Raw genomic sequence first — 19,162 nt, forward strand, 5'->3', positions numbered from 1 at the left:
TTGACAGGGTTAATTTTTAATGCCAAATCTTGGTCGTGTGTCTCATGACTTTCTCTCTATGTTTAGCTGTGACTCATGGACAGACACTATTAAGCAAAGGGCGGTTTCTGCCAAGCACTTCCGGTGTGAACGCCTTTAGATTTACTTTTGCACTCAACTTCCGGTGCGAACTGAATGGAGGGAAGGCTATTTTGCCACAGAGGCGCAACGTGCTAGAGCGGCATTGCCTCTGCTTCGATCTCCCATGTAGGCTGCGAGAGACCTGCAGGGGGGCGGCGGCTTTTCCACAAGATGAGCCAGGCGCTGGGCTTCTGCCGGTGTTCTGCACGGTTCCCGCTCTTTTAACCCTGCATCGAAATGTATAAAAGATGACGGTCAACGGCCTCTGTCACCGGAAGTGCCGGACAAGAGACCGGAAGCGCGTAGGTTGTTTGCCTGGAGGAACCTGCACCTCTATGGTAGCAGACGGAGGCCGCGGGGTCCCTCTGGCCCTGCCTCCTCGGTGGGCGGTCGGCCAAGATGGCGGAGCTGAGCGGCGACGGGCCCGGCTCGGCTGGCGGAGGCGACTCGGAGGCGGGCCCAGGGGGGCTCCTCATTCGCGTGACGGTGAAGACTCCCAAAGACAAGGAGGAGATCCTCACCGGCGAGCGCGTCTCCGTCAGGGAGGTCAGGCGGGAGCGGCCGGGGGAGGGAAAGGCTAGTGGGGGGGGCTCGGACGCGGCGGGGGGGGCGCTCCTCCTCCTGCCGCCCTTCCTGTCCGGCGGCGAGGAGGGAGCCGTGAGATGAACGAAGGGCGAGGTGGGCTGAGGTGCTGCAGGGATATCGGGGGGGGGAGAAGAGCCCCCCAGCCCGCGCGGCCTGGACTCACGTGATGCCCCCCAGCCCGCGCGCGCCGGAGCTGAATGGGGGCTGGTCGGTGCCTGCAGGCCGGATCGTGGTCGCCCCCCTTAGAGAAGTGCATAGGAAGAGGGGGGCAAGGGTGCTCCCTTGGCCGCCTGCAATTCAGGGCGGGGTGTGCGTGTGCCGGCTTTGCAGGCGGCAGGGTCCCAGCGGCATCCCCCCGGGGGGGGGGCGGGTCGTAGAAGGGTGGCGCGAGGAGAGGCCTGGCTGGAGGGAAGGGAGCGCAGCTTATACACAGACAAAGAAAGCCGCGGGGGCTTGGGTGGCAAGGGAGCAGCCTTAGGCAAGAGCGGAAGCGGAGGTTTCTTTCCCTTAACAGACGGAGAAATGAAACGGATCGGTCCTGGAGACTGGTGGGTAGGAGGGGGGAAAGGAGGTTAGGAAAGGACTGGAGAAGGGAAGGTGGAAAATCATGAGCTGGGGCAGGACCTAAGAAGAGCCTGCTGGATCAGGCCGGTGGCCCCTCTAGTCCAGCATCCCCTTCTCACCGCGGCCAATCAGATGTCTGAGTGGGAAGCCCGGAAGGAGGACCTGACTGCAAGAGGACTCTCAAAGCTCAGTATTTAAGATGGGCTAAATAAATAAAGGAATAAAGATGTCACCTGGGGAGAAGGGGGAAGAAAGGCAAAAGCTGGATTTGAGACATACCAGGCTTCTTGGGAATGAAGAGTGACCTTGAAGGAGAGGAAAACTAGGTGTGGCTTCTTGAAGCTTGAAGGGGAAGGTGACACAGAGGACTAGTAACACAAAGTATTTATGTCTGCCTTCCCCAGTCTAGTGCATTCTGGATGTTTTGGATTACAAGCGTTGGAGGAAGGCTGATTCACATAGCAACTTTTATGAATGTTTAAAGCTCTATGCATAATTCTGACAAGAAGGCCAGTGTTAGTTTCTCTGTATTTGGGGTGGTGGTGGCTGAGGCAGACTAACTAGACATGCTCAGGTGTTTGTAGCAGAGATGAGATTTGACCCAGCGACTTCCTGGCTCACACTTGTAACAAAAGAAATGTGGAAGGTGGGAGAATGCTTGGGTGGAGATTAGGTTAGGATGAAGGAGAAAGGGAGGAACAAATACATGCTCAGGGGATGTAGGCAAGCAGAGGGCTGTGTGGATGAAAAAACGTTGCCTGGTAAGGGAAGGAGAGAGGTGGAAGACCAGCAGCACTGGTGGTTGCCAACCCTTTGCATCCTTGACCCCCGCAGGCTGTCTTTTTTTGTCTTAAGGAAAGACTGACTTTCTAAAATGTCTTTTTCCAGTTCAAAGAAGAAATTTCTCGTCGCTTCAAAGCCAAACAAGATCAGCTGGTTCTGATCTTTGCTGGGAAGATTCTGAAGGATGGGGATACCTTGCATCAGCACGGGATCAAAGATGGCCTAACGGTGCATCTGGTGATAAAGACCCCACAGAAGTAAGAGCTTGCCTCGGAAAACCAGACTCATTCAGTGAACTTTAGCATGTGGTGCAGATATTTTTAGTAAAATTATTTTCCGAGTGGCAACTTTTTCCTCAAAGGTGCGCTCAAATCCTTCTTTATAAGAATGTTTCAAGTTCTCTTCCTGCACGGTTTGCTTGCTGCTGTGTAGTTAGTCCTTCCTTTATCTGTATCTCCTATTTGATCCTTGGTGAAAAAGTGGGAATTGTAACAGTAATTATCTGGGCCTTGGGATCTAAAGATCAACTTTCCCCCATATGAAGCTGCCCTTGAAAAAAATATCTTCTCCCCTTGCCATTGTTGGCTTTTAGGTTTTTCTTTTTTGTGCTTTTCAGAGTAATTAGAGTCCTTTTAATGGTCTTTGTTGTTTTACTTGTTTATTTATTTATTAAACTTGTATCCCACCCTATCTTGGTCCAGAAATTGCCACAGCTGTCTTACCAGTTTAAGATGGTAAAAAAAAACACTCCTAGCCTCTGAGGCCACCTGGGACTCTAGCGACAAAGATGGATCCAGGAGCGCTCCCAGACTGCAAACCTGCTCTTTCAGAGGGAGTACAACCCCATCCAAAGCAGGCAGTTGACCAGTTATCCAGACTCAGGAACCACCTACCTGCAATACCTCCATCTTGTTAGGATTCAGCGTCAGTTTATTGGCCCTCATCACTATTGAGTCCAGGCGCTGGTCCAGGGCTTTCATGACCTCTGCTGATTCTGATGTAACTGAGAAATAGAGCTGGGTATCATCAGCATACTGCTGACATCTTGCCCTAAATATCTTGAAGCCCACTCCCAACAGTTTTGTATAGAAGTTAACCTGCACTGGGAACAAGATGGTACCCTGTGGCACCCCACAGCAGAACTGCCAGGCAGTTGAAAGACAATCACCCAATGCTATTCTTTGAAATCAACTCTGGAGATAGGATCGGAACCACTGTAAAACAGTGCCTCCAATATCCATCTCGCCAAGTTGGCTCAGAAGGATACCATGGTCAATGGTATCAAAAGCTGCTGAGAGATCAAGTAAAAATAACAGGGTTGCAATCCCCTGACCTTCTCCCAATAAAGGTCATCCATCAGGGCGACCAAGGCCGATTCAGTCCCATAACTAGGCCTGAACCCAGGTTGGAATGGGTCAAGATAATCTGTTTCATCCAAAGTACTTGCAGTTGGTGTGCCATAACCCTTTCTATCGCCTTCCTTAAAAGGGGGGTATTTGCAACCGGGTGATAGTTGTCACAAACGAGTGGGTCCAGGGTGGGCTGTTTCAGGAATGGTTGGCTCTTTCAGGGCAGCTGAGACCCCTCCCTCCCGCAAAGATGCACTGACCACACCCTGGATCCACTTGGTCAAACCCTTGGCAAGCTTTAATAAGCAAGCAGGGCAATGGTCAAGAGGACATGTTGCTGGCTTCATAGCTGCAAGCACCTTGTCCACATCGTCTGGTCACATCAATTGAAACTGATCCCAAGAGGTTGCAGCAGATGTGGCATTGGACACCTCACTGGGGACTACAGTAGATGTGGATGGGGTGTCAAGATTGCAAGGGAGGCAAACGACTTTACCCTCAAAGTGCCTTGCAAACAATTCACAGTGGGCTTCTGAAGGGTCCAAAACTCCCATTTCCTGAAGTAGATGTTAACAGACCCCAGACAACACGAAAAAGCTCCACTGGATGGCTGCTTGAAGATGCGGTGGAGGCGGAGAAGTGGGCCTTGTGGGTTCTGCTTCTTTATCTTCCTGGTAGCTGTATGTTTTTCAGGATTAAAAAATACTTCTTTTCTCCCCCATAGACCCAGTTGTGTGGCGTGGCATCGTATCCCACTAACTCCTAATCAGAGTAGAACCATTGAAGTTAACAGGCCTAATTTAGCTATGTCTTTTCATTTCAGTGGGTCTACTCTGAGTAGGACTTGCAGTGGATACAACCCAATATGTATGTTGCTGTGCACCACCCTGATGTTTTGAGAAAGGGCAGTATGTAAATATTTTTATTAAATAAATAAATAACATTTATAGTTTCCTATGCTGCAAATTCCTGGACCCAGGGTTCACATTAAAACATTGATGTTGTTTGTAGGGAGCTGATAGCTTTCTTTTTAGTTCAAGGAGAGCTGTATATCTGCGTAACAGCTGCACCTTGGTCAAAATCCCAGCCTTTGCCAACTTGGTGTCCTCTGGATGTTTTGGACTCCCACTCTCATCAATGCCGCTGGGGCGGATGAGAGTTGTAGCCCAAAACCTCTCCAGGTGAGTTGGTTGGTGAAACGTGCCTTCCCTCCTTTGCCCTCCAGATGGACACCATCACCTGTCACTTGGCTTTATTTGCAGGACTCAAGATCCTCCAGCGGCGCCTGCAGCTTCCCCTCCTGCTGCCATTGCTACTGCTGCTGCCATTACACCCTCTGCTGCCCCTGCTTCTCCTGCAGCCCCACCCCAGCCATCCACATCCAGCAACACACTCTCGGATGTAGGGAGCAGCAGCCGGAGGAGCAGTGGACTAGGAGCCACACCAGGCCCAGCAGCAGACGGAAGCCCTGGCGGAGCCACCTCCATCTTGTGTGAGCAGTGCTTTAGTTTAGCCGCTGAGTTTCTCCGATTTGGGTTAGCCTTCGACTTTCCTATCTTCTCAGCCACCCTTGTGGCTGTGTGTGTGTGTGTGTGTGTGGTCCCACCCCAGCAGGCATGAGAGCAACGTTCCAGGGAAGAGGAGAATCCTGGGACAGGCAGCGCTTTCATTCTTCCGTCAGCCAAGATCTTAACTTGGATTTGTGAGGGTGGCTGTCCCCTTCCTTGCCCCCATCAACCCTCCATGTGATTTGGGAAGGAGGGAGTTCAAGAAGAGCTGCTGCTGTTTTCTTCTTAAGACGCTTCCTCACAAGTGGCCCGAGAGATTCTATTTGTTTAATGCCAGTGTAGGATTGTTTATGGATTCATTTACAGCATTGATGCTCTGCCTGTAGCCAAAAAGGCTCTTGGATTAGCTTATAAAAGCCAGTTCAAAAACTCCCTGCACTTGGGTTCACAATTCAAAAAGACATGACACAGGGAGGAGAAAGGAAGGGGAGGGAGGAGGGAAGATCAAGCTCCTGCCCAAGTTCTTAAAGTTCCCAAAGTCATTGATGGTGGTGGTGCTTACTTCTTTATTTATTAGATTTTCTATCTCGCCGTTACTTCCAGTAGGAGCCCTCTTGCTGTCTTGTCCTCAGTCAAGCGCAGTCCCTCCCCTGAAGCCCTCTTCCCTCGCCAGATTCAGACTCAGGAGCAGGGCTGGTGACAGGGCCCGGGCCAGGAGGGCAGGGCCAGGAGGGCAGGGCAGTTCCTGCCACACCCTGTCTGTCCCTCAGACAGATGGTTGGCTTCAGGGTGCTCCTTCAGTCCTTCCAGGCAGTAGCAGGTGATACGGCTCCGCCACATGGCAGGGTCCCAGCACAGTTTGCCAGTGGGACAGATGGTTAGTGCTGGTTTGGGGGGCTCCAGATGGAAGGGTGAGTTTATAAGGGGACTGTTGAGTTCCAAAGCTTAAGAAAATACAGTCAGGCTGGTGGTGGGAAAGAACCCTCTTCCTACCTGATGTATATGAAAACTGACCACTTACAGGAGCCACAGCCACGTCTGTCCACCCATTTGGCCTTGTGAGTCTTTTGAGCCTGCAACTCGCCCACTCTGTCTTTCCAGCAAACTCTGATTATGTTGGTGGTAGAAGAAGAGCAAAAGGAGGGGGCTGAGAGGCTGGCTTGAGCACCAGGCCAAACCTTGTTTATATGTGGTTTCTTTCTCTCTGTCCTCTCCCAGCTGGCTTTGGCGGCATTGCAGGGCTGGGTCACCTGGGGATGGGTTCCGCAAACTTCATGGAGCTTCAGCAGCAGATGCAGCGGCAGCTGATGTCCAACCCGGAGATGCTGTCCCAGATCATGGAGAACCCACTGGTCCAGAACATGATGTCCAACCCAGACTTCATGAGGCAGATGATCACGGCCAACCCCCAGATGCAGCAGCTGATGGAGCGTAACCCAGAAATTAGCCACATGTTGAACAACCCTGAGCTTATGCGCCAGGTGGGCAGTTGTTCCCCTGCTCATGGCTTTGTATGTGGCTCATTTTAGGCATTGGACCAAATGTTGGTTTGCATTAACTGTAGTTCAGAACCCGAACCCAAGCACATTTCAAACCCTAGTTTCTAACTCTGGTTTGCCAGCTAATCACAACCCATGGATTGTCAGTTCCTTTATCACACCAAACCCAGTTAAGCTTCCTTAACCAGCGTCTGAATTGAGAGTGTGTGAGCATAGGAATTGTTGACCACAGTAGTCATGATTCCCAACTGCTTTTCCTAGTTTTCCCTATGGAAGAAAAGCTCCTTGCAGGGATCTGCGGGAGAGCCTTTTCAGTGGTGGCCCTGGGTCTGGAATGACCTCCCATTGAGATGTGCCTTGCAGCAACTTTGTATTCCTTTTCACCAAGCTTTTAGTGACTGACAGGGTTAGGTCATTTTTGTGGCAGTTTAAATTATACTGTTGATATAATTTATTATGGGGAAAGACTACAGCTTCGTGATAAGAGAATCTGCCTTGATTGCCGAAGGCCCCAAGTTTCATCTCTGGTGTCTCCAGGTAGTGCGAGTAAAGACCCGTCTGAATCCCTGGAGAGCCACTGCCAGCTCATGCAGGCAGTACTGATTTGACTCAGCATAAGGCAGCTTCCCATGTCCTGTGTAATCATTTTCATAGAATCATAGAATAGTAGAGTTGGAAGGGGCTTATAAGGCCATCAATCCAACCCCCTGCTCAGTGCAGGGATCCAAATCAATGTTAATGTTTTAAATGTTTTTGTTTATGATGTACTTCGTTAGGTTATATGTTTTATATTTCCTTTTTTGTAAACTGCCCTGTGACCAGTTTTGGTGAAGGGAGGAACAGAAATTTCTTAACAAGATAAATAAAAATATCGGTGCAACATTTTTTTAAAAAGCATGATTTTTGTTTTCTTGCAGCAGCGTTAGCAATATTACATTGCCGGCTTCTGCTTTTCTCTTTCTGATGCCTTTTGTCCAATTCTTGTAGCCACCCCTTTTTCCTGTTGCCCAACCCATTGCTTATGGCTATGGGCAGCTGTTTTATCAGGCATTGCACCACAAACCCCAGAATCTGTCCTGAGAAGTTTTGTCTTGCTGCTGTTAAAGAAAGCAATACAGTCTGCTTCTTGCAGTCTTTAAGGAAAGCAGGCTTCACTTGGAAGACAAATGAGGCAGCTTTGGCTGGCTAGCGTGCTTAGTACAGGAAAGTAATTTGTGTCTCAATTTATTCCAATTACACAAGTGAGGTTTTCTGATCTCAGAACTTGGAGAAGTCCCTTTTTTGTGGCTGCTCAGTTTTCTGTTCCTTCTTCTCTTCTCAGACAATGGAATTGGCACGCAATCCTGCAATGATGCAAGAGATGATGCGTAACCAGGACCGAGCCCTGAGCAACCTGGAGAGCATCCCGGGAGGGTACAATGCCCTGCGCCGGATGTACACAGATATTCAGGAGCCCATGTTCAGTGCTGCCAGGGAACAGGTAGGCTAGGGGAGGCTTATTTATTTGTTTATTAGATTTATATCCCACCCTTCCTCCCAGTAGGAGCCTGGGGCGTTTGACTGTCCATCTCTCTGAATTGCTAAACAGAATAAGGCACAAGCTTTATTAGGACCAAGCAAGATTCACTGTGCTGTGCAAACTTTCAAATAACCTAAGAAGAGCCTGGCTTCTGGATCAGGTCAAAGGGGGCCCATCTAGTCCAGTATTCTGTTGTCACATTGGCCACCCAGTTGCCTCTTCTGTGAAGGCCTCAAGCCGGACATGAGTGCAAGAGCACTCTCCCCACTTCTGCTCCCCAGTATCTGGTGTTTAAAGGCATACTGCCCGATGTTGAAGGTAGTACACAGCCGTTGAAGGTAGTACGCAGCCATCATGATTCATAGCCATTGATAGCCTCCATGTATTTGTCTAAGCCTTGTGGCATCGGATTTCAAAGTTTATGCACCGTGTGAAGGGGACCTCCTTTTGAATCTTCTAAGATTCACCTTCATTGGATGAAGACAGAACTATTCTTCAGGCAGGATGATAATTGCTGCAGTTGACTGCATCCAGAGCCTTGATAAGTGCGGCACTCTTTCATTGTTCTGCAGTTTTTATATGAATCATGCCAAATTGATTTAATTTTTTTAAAAAGTTTTATTACGTAAACTGCTCTTGTATTATAAGATAAATGAATAAAACTACTGTTTGTACTTTTCATAGTTTAGTGTGCCCATGGCTCCTACTGGGAGGAAGGGCGGGATATCAATCAAATAAATAAATAAATAAATAAATAATACAGTGCAAACTGTGGTTTGAAGTGTGCAAGCAACCAGGGTTTAGTGATGCTTGCCTGTTTTCATTTTCTGTGTTTGCTCCTAGGGCGGAGCAGTGGCAGCTGTGGTCTGTCAATTTCAAGCATTACTCCAAACCATAGTTGATCTGCAAACCATAGTTTATGCTCTATTCAAGCAATGGTTTTTGACTGGATTGTTAGCTGACTGTAAACTGTGGTTTGTCATTTCAGACATCACACCAAATCCTTGGTAATCTCCTTAACCATAAACATGGTTTGTGTGATGTCTGAACAGATCCAGAGACTCAAGGTTGCTTACAATATATGATGCAGCACTTGGTAAACATAGTTTTGATAAAACTTGCTTTTTAAATCAAAGTTTTATTTTGTAGTCGTAGCCTTATCTCATTTTATTTTCCCACTAATCCCGTGAGGCTGGATTAATCGTGAGAATTTATGAAGTCACTGATTCAGCAACATCTTCTCTGTCTAGTTTGGCAATAACCCCTTCTCTGCCCTGGCCGGGAGTTCAGACACTTCAAACTCTCAGCCTTTGCGGACGGAAAACCGTGAGCCACTGCCCAACCCTTGGAGCCCTACACCGGTTTCTCAAAGCCAGGCACCAAGCAGCGAAGGGAGCACTGCATCAGTCACAAGCCAAACCACGCCCACGGTGTCCAACCCTTTGGGGATCAATGCAGCCAATCTAGGGTCTGGTATGTACCTTGGAGTGTAACTACCTTGGGCCCTGAGGGGTGGTTCTGACAGCTCTGCCTTTGCGCTTGTAGCTGCCCTTTCTAAATAACGAAACTATCCCATGTTAAAGATCCTGTTCTTGAGCTTGGAAATGTGGCAAATATGTGGTTGCCTGAAGGTTTTTACTGTGCTTGAGTGATGAGACTTGGTTGAAGTTTCTGTCCTTTTACAGTGATAGTTAACCATACTCGCAAATGAGGTCCTCTTGGGTGACAAGGGAAAAACATTGTCTGTCCGTCCCCCAAATTTTGTTACTGTTTTCTTCCAACTTATAGTAGCCTTCATATGTTCAGTCAATTCCATTTAACTCCTCACATATTCCTGTTACTGATGTAGCCTGGTCTTGTGGGGGACCTTTTTTGCTGGAACGGTCCAATAGAGGGGAAGGCCAGGTTTTGTCAAGCATGTTCATCATATTTCAAGCATACATATTAAATACTTGCCTAATTTGGCTCACTCTTCCTACCAAAAACAACTGCATCTCTCTGTTCATGACACTTGGTGGGGTGGTTTTTTTAAGAGGGTAAAATTTCATAGGGGAAAGAGCTGGGATTTCATCATTTGCATTCCTCATTGTTACAGGAAGAATGATACCTGTTGAAGTTAAAAGTTTTTTTAAAAATGAATTTCTAGTCTTTGTGACTGCTGTTAAAAAAAAATTACAATGTTTCAAAACCAGAGAGGACTCTGGAGAGGCTTCCGGTGATCTGCCCTGGATCCTTTTAAACTAATTCTTACCTCTCTTTTGCATGCACTCTGTCCCCAGTTTCTGCTCCATTTCTGATGACTATTGGCTTCTTTGTCACCACAGAATTTGGAGATTTTATTTTAGTGTTCAGACTTAGTCTTCTGAACCTATGTATCCTTAGGAAGAGGCCAGAAAACAAATTCATAACTACAGATGGCCCATGCCTATACTCTTGATTTTTGAAGGAACATTTTGGGCTGGGACTTGGGAGTCCCCTGGTCTCGTTGCTGGGGTGTGATCAGGAAGTAGCTTTAGGAATTTTGCCCTAGGTGCGATGGCAGAACTGCATGTTTGTTAGTTGTTAAATTTCCATTTTTTCTCCTCACTCCAACCAAAATAATTACAGGGATGTTTAGCAGCCCTGAGATGCAAGGTCTCCTGCAGCAGATCTCGGAGAATCCCCAGCTCATGCAGAATGTGATCTCTGCGCCTTATATGCGTACAATGTTGCAGACGCTTGCCCAGAACCCTGACATAGCAGCACAAGTGAGTACAGCCCAATCTAAGTTCATTAGGGCATAAGTGAGAAGGCGGCACTTCCTGTAGGCAGGAAGTCTCCTTTGGATGTGACATTGGGCAGTGCAGCATTCTAGCAGAATGCTTTCAAATCTGTACCTGACAAAGCTGCAGGAAAATTGCACATTCATATTTACAAGTTGCAGCGTGCACTGTTTGCAGAACTGGGTCCCTCAGGTAATACTAAATTACTAGATGTGGGATTTAAAGAAAACACCAACATAATCCAGTTGGGAGCAGCAGAAAAGGGTTAGGCTGAAAATGTTGCATATCCATTTGCTTTCCTTGGCATCACATTGCCTCTTACGGCTTAGCGTCATAGGACATGTACTTGAAATAGCTCCTTTCCCTTACTGAGCCATCGCTCTTCTGTTTCCTTGCAGATGATGGTGAATGCTCCCCTCTTTGCTGGCAACCCTCCGCTTCAGGAGCATCTGCGGCTCCAGCTACCTGCCTTTCTACAGCAGGTGAGGCATAGAAGGGTCATCCTGGCTTTCCAGATGTGTGCATGGGATGAATAATTTGCTTGGGGCTGGACCTAAAAGAGCTTTGGATAGAAGTTAAGAAATAAAATCCCTAGTGGGCCAGTGAGCCCTCTTCCATGGATCATGCCACGTAAATAATTTTCAGATCTGCAGTCCCGCCACTGGAGATTTGAGGAGTCCTTGTCCAAAGTCTTTATCTCTGATAGCCCTGAAGAACTTGACGTTGCCTTGGAGTAGGTCAGATTATTTCTCCAGGTAGCTTAGCATTATCTACTCTGGCTTGGAGGGGCTCTTCAGGGTCCTTCTCAGCACCTGCCGCTGTTGTTAATGTGAGATGCCAGGATTTAAATCTGGGACCTTTTGCATTCAAAGCATGCACTTGCCCACTGAGCGATGGTCTCTCCACAGTAGGCCAGTAATTGCAGTTGACAGCCAGAGAGAGACAGTGATGTGCTTGGGGTCAGCTGGTGACAGTTAAACTGACATAAGAATAGTCGAATAGTAGAGTTGGAAGGGGCCTATAAGGTCATTGAGTCCAACCCCCAATGTAGAAATCCAACTTACAGCATCCCCAACAAATGCCTTTTGACTGCCTCCAGTGCTGGAGAGTCCACTTCCTCCCTAGGTCATTGGTTTCCCCTGCTCAATGCAGGAATCCAAATCAAGCATTCCCAACAGGTGGCTGTCCAGCTGCCTCTTGAATGCCTCCAGTATCGGAGAGCCCACTACCTCTCTAGGTCATTGGTTCCATTGTCGTATGGCTCTAACAGTTAGGAAGTTTTTCCTGCTGTCCAGTTGAAATCTGGCTTCCTGCAACTTGAGCCCATTATTCCATGTCCTGCATTCTGGGACGATTGAGAAGAGATCCTGGCCCTCCTCTGTGTGACAACCTTTCATGTACCTGAAGAGTGCTATCATATCTCCCCTCAGTCTTCTCCAGGCTTAAACATGCCCAGTGCTTTGTCTCTTCTCATAGGGCTTTGTTTCTAGTTCCCTGATCATCCTTGCTGCCTTCCTCTGAACCTGTTCCAGTTTGTCTGCATCTTTCTTAAAGTGCTGTCTCCAGAACTGGATGGCAGTGTTCAATATGAAGCCCAACCAGTGCCAAATAGAGAGCAACTAGTACTTCATTTGATTTGGAAACTATACTTTTGTTAATGCAGCCTAAAATAGCATTTGCCTTTTTCGGAGCCACATCACACTGTTGGCTCATATTCAGCTTGTGATCAATAACAATCCCAAGATCCTTCTCGCATGTTGTATTGCTGAGCCAAGTATCCCCCATCTTATAACTGTGCATTTGGTTTCTTTTTCCTAGATGTAGAGCTTTGGACTTATTCCTGTTAAATTTCATTTTATTGTTTTCAGCCCAGTGCTCTGGCCTATCAAGATCACTTTGAATTTTGTTTCAGTCCTCCAGGGTATTAGCTTTTCATCCCAATTTTGCCCAGTAAAAAGTTATTTAATGGACAAATTGTGCAGGATCTTGTAGTGGGGAGGGGCTGGGTGTGATGCAGGTTGGCTACCCCTGCTGTAGCAACATAGTGGCAGCAGCACGTTTCTCAGTAATGGCAGTACAGTAGGGCCCCGCTTATACTGCGGGTTAGGGACCAGGCCCCCGCCGTAAAGCGGAAATCACCGTACAGCGGAACCCATAGACTATGATGGGGCCGTCGCACGAATATGTCGCAAAATGCCACAAAATTGGCTTTAAAAAGGGGAATTTCCCGCCGCCGCATTAGCAGAACGACGGAATGTGAAGCGCCGGTAAGCGGGGCCCTACTGTAGTATCAAACTCTTCCAGTAGCCAGTATCCCAGATCTTTAGCTTTCTTTATGAGCAAGCAGCCAGAGCAGAAGACATCCGTAAGAAGCAATCTTCACGTTCACAAACCCTCCCAGTCCACAGTTCCTCATGGAACTGGAGAATTTGCCACCATAACCAGGGGCTCATTTGTGATTTTTGTCACCCCCAGATGCAGAACCCTGACTCACTCTCTGTCCTGACCAACCCTCGTGCCATGCAAGCCCTGCTGCAGATCCAGCAGGGGCTCCAAATGCTGCAAACGGAGGCCCCGGGACTGGTGCCCAGGTAATAGGGAGTAGCAGGTGGTTCTTGCTGTGCGTGTGGGATGCCCCCACAACCTCTGATAATCATAACAGAATCCCATGTTTTGGAAGCCACAATGATGCATATCATTCTTCACTTAAACAATATTCGCAACAAGCCTGTGGCCAGAAATTCTGGGTGATCCAATAGGAAGGTGTTGCAAACCACAGAAAATGAATTATATAAGGGTCCAGCACTTGACAGTCATCTCTCTGGCTTTTCTCTCATTGGCCAGGACTCTGCAAGGCAGGAGCTATTACGCAGACTCTTGCCTGCACGCTTTCCCCTGTAAACTCCATCAGCAAAATGGTGGGCTACCTGGCTTTTTGTTAAAACTTTATAAATTGCCTTTCATGTACACATCACAAGACGATGTACAAAAATACATTAAAATTACACTTAAACTTAATTTACAGAATAAAAAAAATATTCTGGGTTAAATCAAAACAGACGTTGTGTTGTAATAATTGGTATTAATGTCCAGCAAAGGCCTGAGATAATAAGTTTTTTTAAGCAGAGACCAAAATGCAGAATGAATCATTCAGCACAACTTCAACAACTTTATTTGCAGTCAATTGACCATTAATACATAAAATAAAATACATCGTAATAAAAATGCATATTAATATAAATAGAAAGAAGTATAGATATTGTCAGATACAAAGTTATTTGTATAAAATGGTCACAGAATCGTAGAGTTGGAAGGGTCCTGTAAGGCCATCCAGTCCAACCCCCTGCTCAGTGCAGGAATCCAAATCAAAGCATACCTGACAGGTGGTTGTCCAGCTGCCTCTTGGAGGCCTCCAGTGTCAAACAATCATAAGTGGTCTGGTCAGAATGCAGGAAAAAGAGGTAAAAAACCAGAATGCTGAAAAGATATTTATTGTATTGTACAAAAGTACTATTAAAAATATATATGCAAAAAAATGTAAAAGCTTGAGGATATATTACAAGATGCTCTATAGAAGCTCAAAGCCCAATGTTAGTAAGAGTTGGCTACAGTAATTTGATGAAGAATCAATGTGTCCCCTGATGAAGGCTTGGTGGCACAAGCTGAAACGCATTGGGCTTTGAGCTTCTATAGAGCATCTTGTAATATATCCTCAAGCTTTTACATTTTTTTGCATATATATTTTTAATAGTACTTTTGTACAATACAATAAATATCTTTTCAGCATTCTGGTTTTTTACCTCTTTTTCCTGCATTTTGTGGATGCTAGACACCTCATTTTTTCTTTGTCTGGTCAGAATGGCCATCTTCAGAAATTTAGCCTCTTGGCTGGTGATTGACTTATTAGAACCCTGGAGTAAAATCATTGTAAAAGACTCCGGAGAATGTCCTGGAAAGGGCTGTGTAATGGGATTTATTAGGTCTTTTCTAGTCCCTTGATAATAGCTGCAATTGCAGAGGGCATTCATAGAATCAGTTGGCTGTCCAGCTGCCTCTTGAATGCCTCCAGTGCTGGAGAGCCCACTGCCTTCCTAGGTAATTGGTTCCATTGTCATATGGCTCTAACAGGAAGTTTTTCCTGATGTTCAGTCGAAATCTGGCTTCCTGCAACTTGAGCCCATTACTCCGTGTCCTGCACTCTGGGACGACCGAGTAGAGATCCCGGCCCTCGCACATGATGGACTCCACCTCAGCGTTATTGCAGGGAACATCTGTTGTTCACTGGAATTTTATCATACCTGCCATCTAAGAGTTTTAGAAGGTAGACCACTAAACCATGCCGAAGAAAATGCCTTCCTGTGTTTGGGGATGGATAACCAACTTAGATAAGCCACTCCTAATTCGAAATAACAGTTGCTGCCTTTGTAGATTTTAGAGGTTTGTATCCAGCTAAATTCTACTCAGAATGGGCCCATTGATGTTAATGAACCTTAGTCGTGTCCATTAATTTTAATGGGTCTGCTCTTGAGCAAGAGTAACATTGGATACAACCAAGAATCTGACACTTGTGTCTGAGTAACTTTTGCCTTTCTTGTGCAGCCTTGGGACTTTTGGTACTCCTCGCATACCCCCACCCTCTGCCGGAGGAAGCACAATCCCTGAGACCCCCATATCCTCTGCTTCAACACCTGCTAGTGCCTCTCCAGCTGGGGACAGCGACCCCCACCAGCACCTCATGCAGCACATGATCCAGCTACTGGCCGGCGCAAACTCTCAAGTAGGTAGCGGGGCATTGCCATCCCACATGGCGTTGTCCTTTTTTCCAGCTGGTGGGCAGACTCAGGCAAACATTCAGATCTCCCCTGGCTGCTACCCAAGAGCCCTTTACCTGGGCTTGGACCAGTTGCCTTCTCCATGCAATGCAGGTACTTTACCACTACACTGTGGATCACACAAGGGAATGGGATAGTTGGAGCCTGGCTGCTGGGTGTGAGCCATGAGGGCAGGCAAGGATGGCCTCCGCGGCTGCCGTTGAGGGAGTGGGGCAGGCCACTGCACCCATCTGCTGCTTAGTCAGTGGTGGTTTACTTGCACGGAGCGCTTCCTGTACAGTCCCTCTCTTTCCCCCTTGCAGGCGCAGACCCCAGAAGTGCGCTTCCAGCAGCAGCTGGAGCAGCTCAACGCCATGGGCTTCATAAACCGCGAGGCCAACCTCCAGGCACTCATTGCCACTGGGGGAGACATCAATGCTGCTATCGAAAGACTCTTGGGCTCTCAGCCTTCCTAACATTGTCCTCCACCCTCCAATCCACGACGCAATATCAAAACAGGGACCTCTTGAGGAGACTGTCATTGTCATATCCTCCGACAGCTGTCCGTGAATTTAAAAACTGGAACAAAAACTCTCTTCAGCTCTGCAGCCTGTTTCTGTTTTCCTCCGAACGCTTTTAAAAACTGCCCTGTGCATGGATGATTCTAGTTCTTGTTAAATGGCCATTTTGAGACATGTATTTCCCCCCTCCCCCTACTTCTCTCCCCCCCCAAATTAGGCTCCTCCTTTAATTGTTTAAAAGTGTAACTTCTAGGTAACCCAAATTATTGTGTTGGATTAGCTTGCCTTTTAAATATAAAAGCTGTATTTTTTTCCCTGCCCACCCACCCGCCTATCCGAAAGCTAAATATCAAGGGAATATCAGCTGCTTCCACCGCTCAAAGACTTTTTCTTGTTAAGAATGATCAGGAAGGGACAAGATTTTTAAATGCCAGTAGGTGGAAAAGGGCTGCTCTGGGGTTGTCCTTTTGCACGGTGACCCAGTCCCTCAAACCTGGATGGACTTGAGCATTGCGCCACCTTCCTGCTTTTGCCTTTCATGGTTATGGAATATTGGGATGTCGAGTTGGGGGGGGGGGCTGCCCACTTGAGATCAACCACGGAATGTAACTGCCTCTTGACACATCCGAAAATGTGGTCTGTCATTTTTCTCCCATTCCCCCCTCCTCGTGTGCACCCGTTTGTCGCCACCGGTTCTCCAGTCAAATCTTGAAAGAACAAAGAATGAGGATGGGGAATCCTTCACAGGCATGGGATGCTATTGATAGTGGCCCCCCGTTTTATTCCGTTTCTCCCAGCCCCATTTCCCTTCCTATTTAGTTCAGGGTATTTAAAATCACCTGACTGCCAAAGGATGATGTCCCAAGAGGCTCTGAAGGAGGTGTAATTTACAACAAAATTTACATACCGTTTTTATCCAGGAATAAACTGCACAGAACATCAGTCTTCCCTCCCTTTTTTGTGGGGGGCTTCATTTCTCCTCCCCAGGCTTGCAGCCTGCCACAACATCTCTTGGATTCTTTGCTTGGTTGTACACAGCCGGTTCTTATGCTTGGAAAGAAGTGTGGGTAGGAAGATGATAGGGTGAGGTGCACAGAATGTCACTCTGCGTCAAGGCAAGACAGACCTGTCAGTGTCCTGCCTTTGGGTCAGTCCAACTTACTGTATGTATCCTGTTTGTTTTAAAGATCAGAATTCTCTGCCACAGTGTCTTGCATAAATTGGACAAACTTCATATGGTTTCCCTTTTTATTTTCTGATTTATTTTTTTAACCCATTTTGCATGATGGATTCTGCTAATCCCAGGATGCAGGAGATGAAGCTATGCAGGCCTGTGCAGCTCTGCTTGCTGAAAAACCCTGCATTTTTTAAAAAAACCCTTAAAAGCAGTAGTTAGGTGTACTTAACTGCAGCCTTTACTCGGCAAAAGCCTCCGTTTAAGGTGTGTTTTGCAAGCTACTCTGGCTTACTCTAATAATAATGGAAAAATGAAATGGACTGCCTGGAAGTCGATCCAGACTTATGGTGACCCTATGAATAGGGTTTTCATGGTAAGCAGTATTCGGGGGGGGGTTACCATTGCCGTGGTCTGAGGCTAGTCCTCCCCAGCTGGCTAGGGCCTGCTCTGCTTCAGCTGTTGCTGAACTACCACTCCCATCAGCCCCAGCAAGCCATAGCCAATGTCTAAGGATGGTGGGAATTGTAGTTCAGCAATATCTGGAGGCCCAAAGGTTCCCCACATCTGCCATAGCAGTATATGATAATAAAAAATAAAACAGATTTCTTAATTTAAAAACCATCAGATAGTGCCCAAAAGTACTCATCCTTCTGGGGATTTTTTTTTACGCATCTGATGAAATACAATGTTGGAGCCTGTCTAACCTCAGTAAGAGCAGAACGTTCCACAGGGCAGGTGCTGCGGCTTTGAGAGAACTAGCCTGAGGTGCCATATCATTGCACGGAGGGCCCCTGTCCATGACTGCAGTGAACAGGCAGGTATATTGAGAATGAGGTGATCTCTCAGATTTCCTAATTCCAGGTTTAAGGGCTTTATAAACCTTAGCATCTTGGCAGCTTGGTGTTACATGTGTTAATGGAAGGCAACTCGCAGCCCAAAGCCTTTGCTGTTGCATTCTGCACTAGCTGCAACTTCTGGGCCAAATGCAAGCCTCATATAGAGCACATTGCAATCCAATCACAAGGTATGCAGAGTCACAGCTGTATCATGGTGGAGAAAAGGTCCATTCATTGATCAAAACTGTCACGTTTTACCAGAGTTAAAATGATCACATATTGCCTCAAACTCCACTAAGCCAGGCAACTGGAAACCAAAGCTGATGCCTTCACAGACATACAGCCTGATCAGTTGTGCAATATCACAAATTGTGCTTGCTTATAAGTTGCCCTCCACGTGCCCACACTCTAACTTGGACTTTCAAGCCCAGTTCCAGATGGGGTAGGCAGAGTGCTGGGCACCAGCAACAGGGTCCTGCATTGCCTTATGAAGCATCTGAGCCTTACTGTACTGGTAGAGGAAGAGCTACTGTCAGACAATGCAGCCAATTCTGATCTAGACATACCTAAGGCAGGTTCCTAGTGTTTCCATGCTTGGCCTATCCAGCGGAAGGGCTGGGGCACACCTTGAGAGGTGCCGTTTTGACACCTGAGAATAGATAATCCTTGTTCACAGGCACATTTTATACTCTGGAGACAGGCAGTCAAAGCAAATATGACTTTAATTTTTTATTTTAATGTGGACAAATTTGAGGGAGGTGTTTGCAGGGCACAAGAAAACTTTTGGCATCATAGTGGGGAGGGGCTTATTGGAGCAGCTGGGAGATATTTATACACACACACACCTTTTATAGAAAATTTAATATGTTTTAGGAGGGATCTTGGAGAATCCAGTTTAATTTATTTCAAAGCCATCCAGGGAAATGGTCCAATTCAGATCTGGAAAGGAGTGCTGGGGAACCTGTTTTTAAATTATTTCCTTCCTTAACAGCTCCCTAAGCTAAATTACATGCATCCCAAGCTGTTGCTATCAGCCGGGGGGGTGCATTTTAAGGGTGGTGGGTGGAGAAAGACAGCAGCTTTTACCAACTTCTGAAGGTTATTTAGATTAAACAAACCTCCCCCTCC

The 19,162-nt window shown here is 47.1% G+C and overlaps 1 protein-coding gene across 2 annotated transcripts; it reads left to right on the top strand.

Annotated features, from left to right (window-relative positions):
* Window positions 1-234: 234 nt before the first annotated feature.
* Window positions 235-17,255, top strand: UBQLN4 (ubiquilin 4). Of its 2 annotated transcripts, XM_061605680.1 has the most exons (11): window positions 235-666; window positions 2,158-2,309; window positions 4,664-4,893; window positions 6,128-6,390; window positions 7,730-7,888; window positions 9,178-9,400; window positions 10,535-10,674; window positions 11,088-11,171; window positions 13,165-13,280; window positions 15,289-15,466; window positions 15,824-17,255. In XM_061605680.1, exons 1-11 carry the CDS (start codon window positions 520-522, stop codon window positions 15,974-15,976), a joined length of 1,845 nt encoding a protein of 614 aa, XP_061461664.1. In that variant the 5' UTR covers window positions 235-519; the 3' UTR covers window positions 15,977-17,255. The 2 variants fall into 2 exon arrangements, with proteins under 2 accessions (XP_061461664.1, XP_061461665.1); XM_061605681.1 differs by lacking the exon at window positions 7,730-7,888 and having other exon boundaries at window positions 236-666.
* The last annotated feature ends 1,907 nt before the right edge of the window (window positions 17,256-19,162 follow it).

This window comes from Rhineura floridana, chromosome 22 (assembly GCF_030035675.1).
Source record: "Rhineura floridana isolate rRhiFlo1 chromosome 22, rRhiFlo1.hap2, whole genome shotgun sequence".
Lineage (NCBI taxonomy): Eukaryota > Metazoa > Chordata > Lepidosauria > Squamata > Rhineuridae > Rhineura > Rhineura floridana.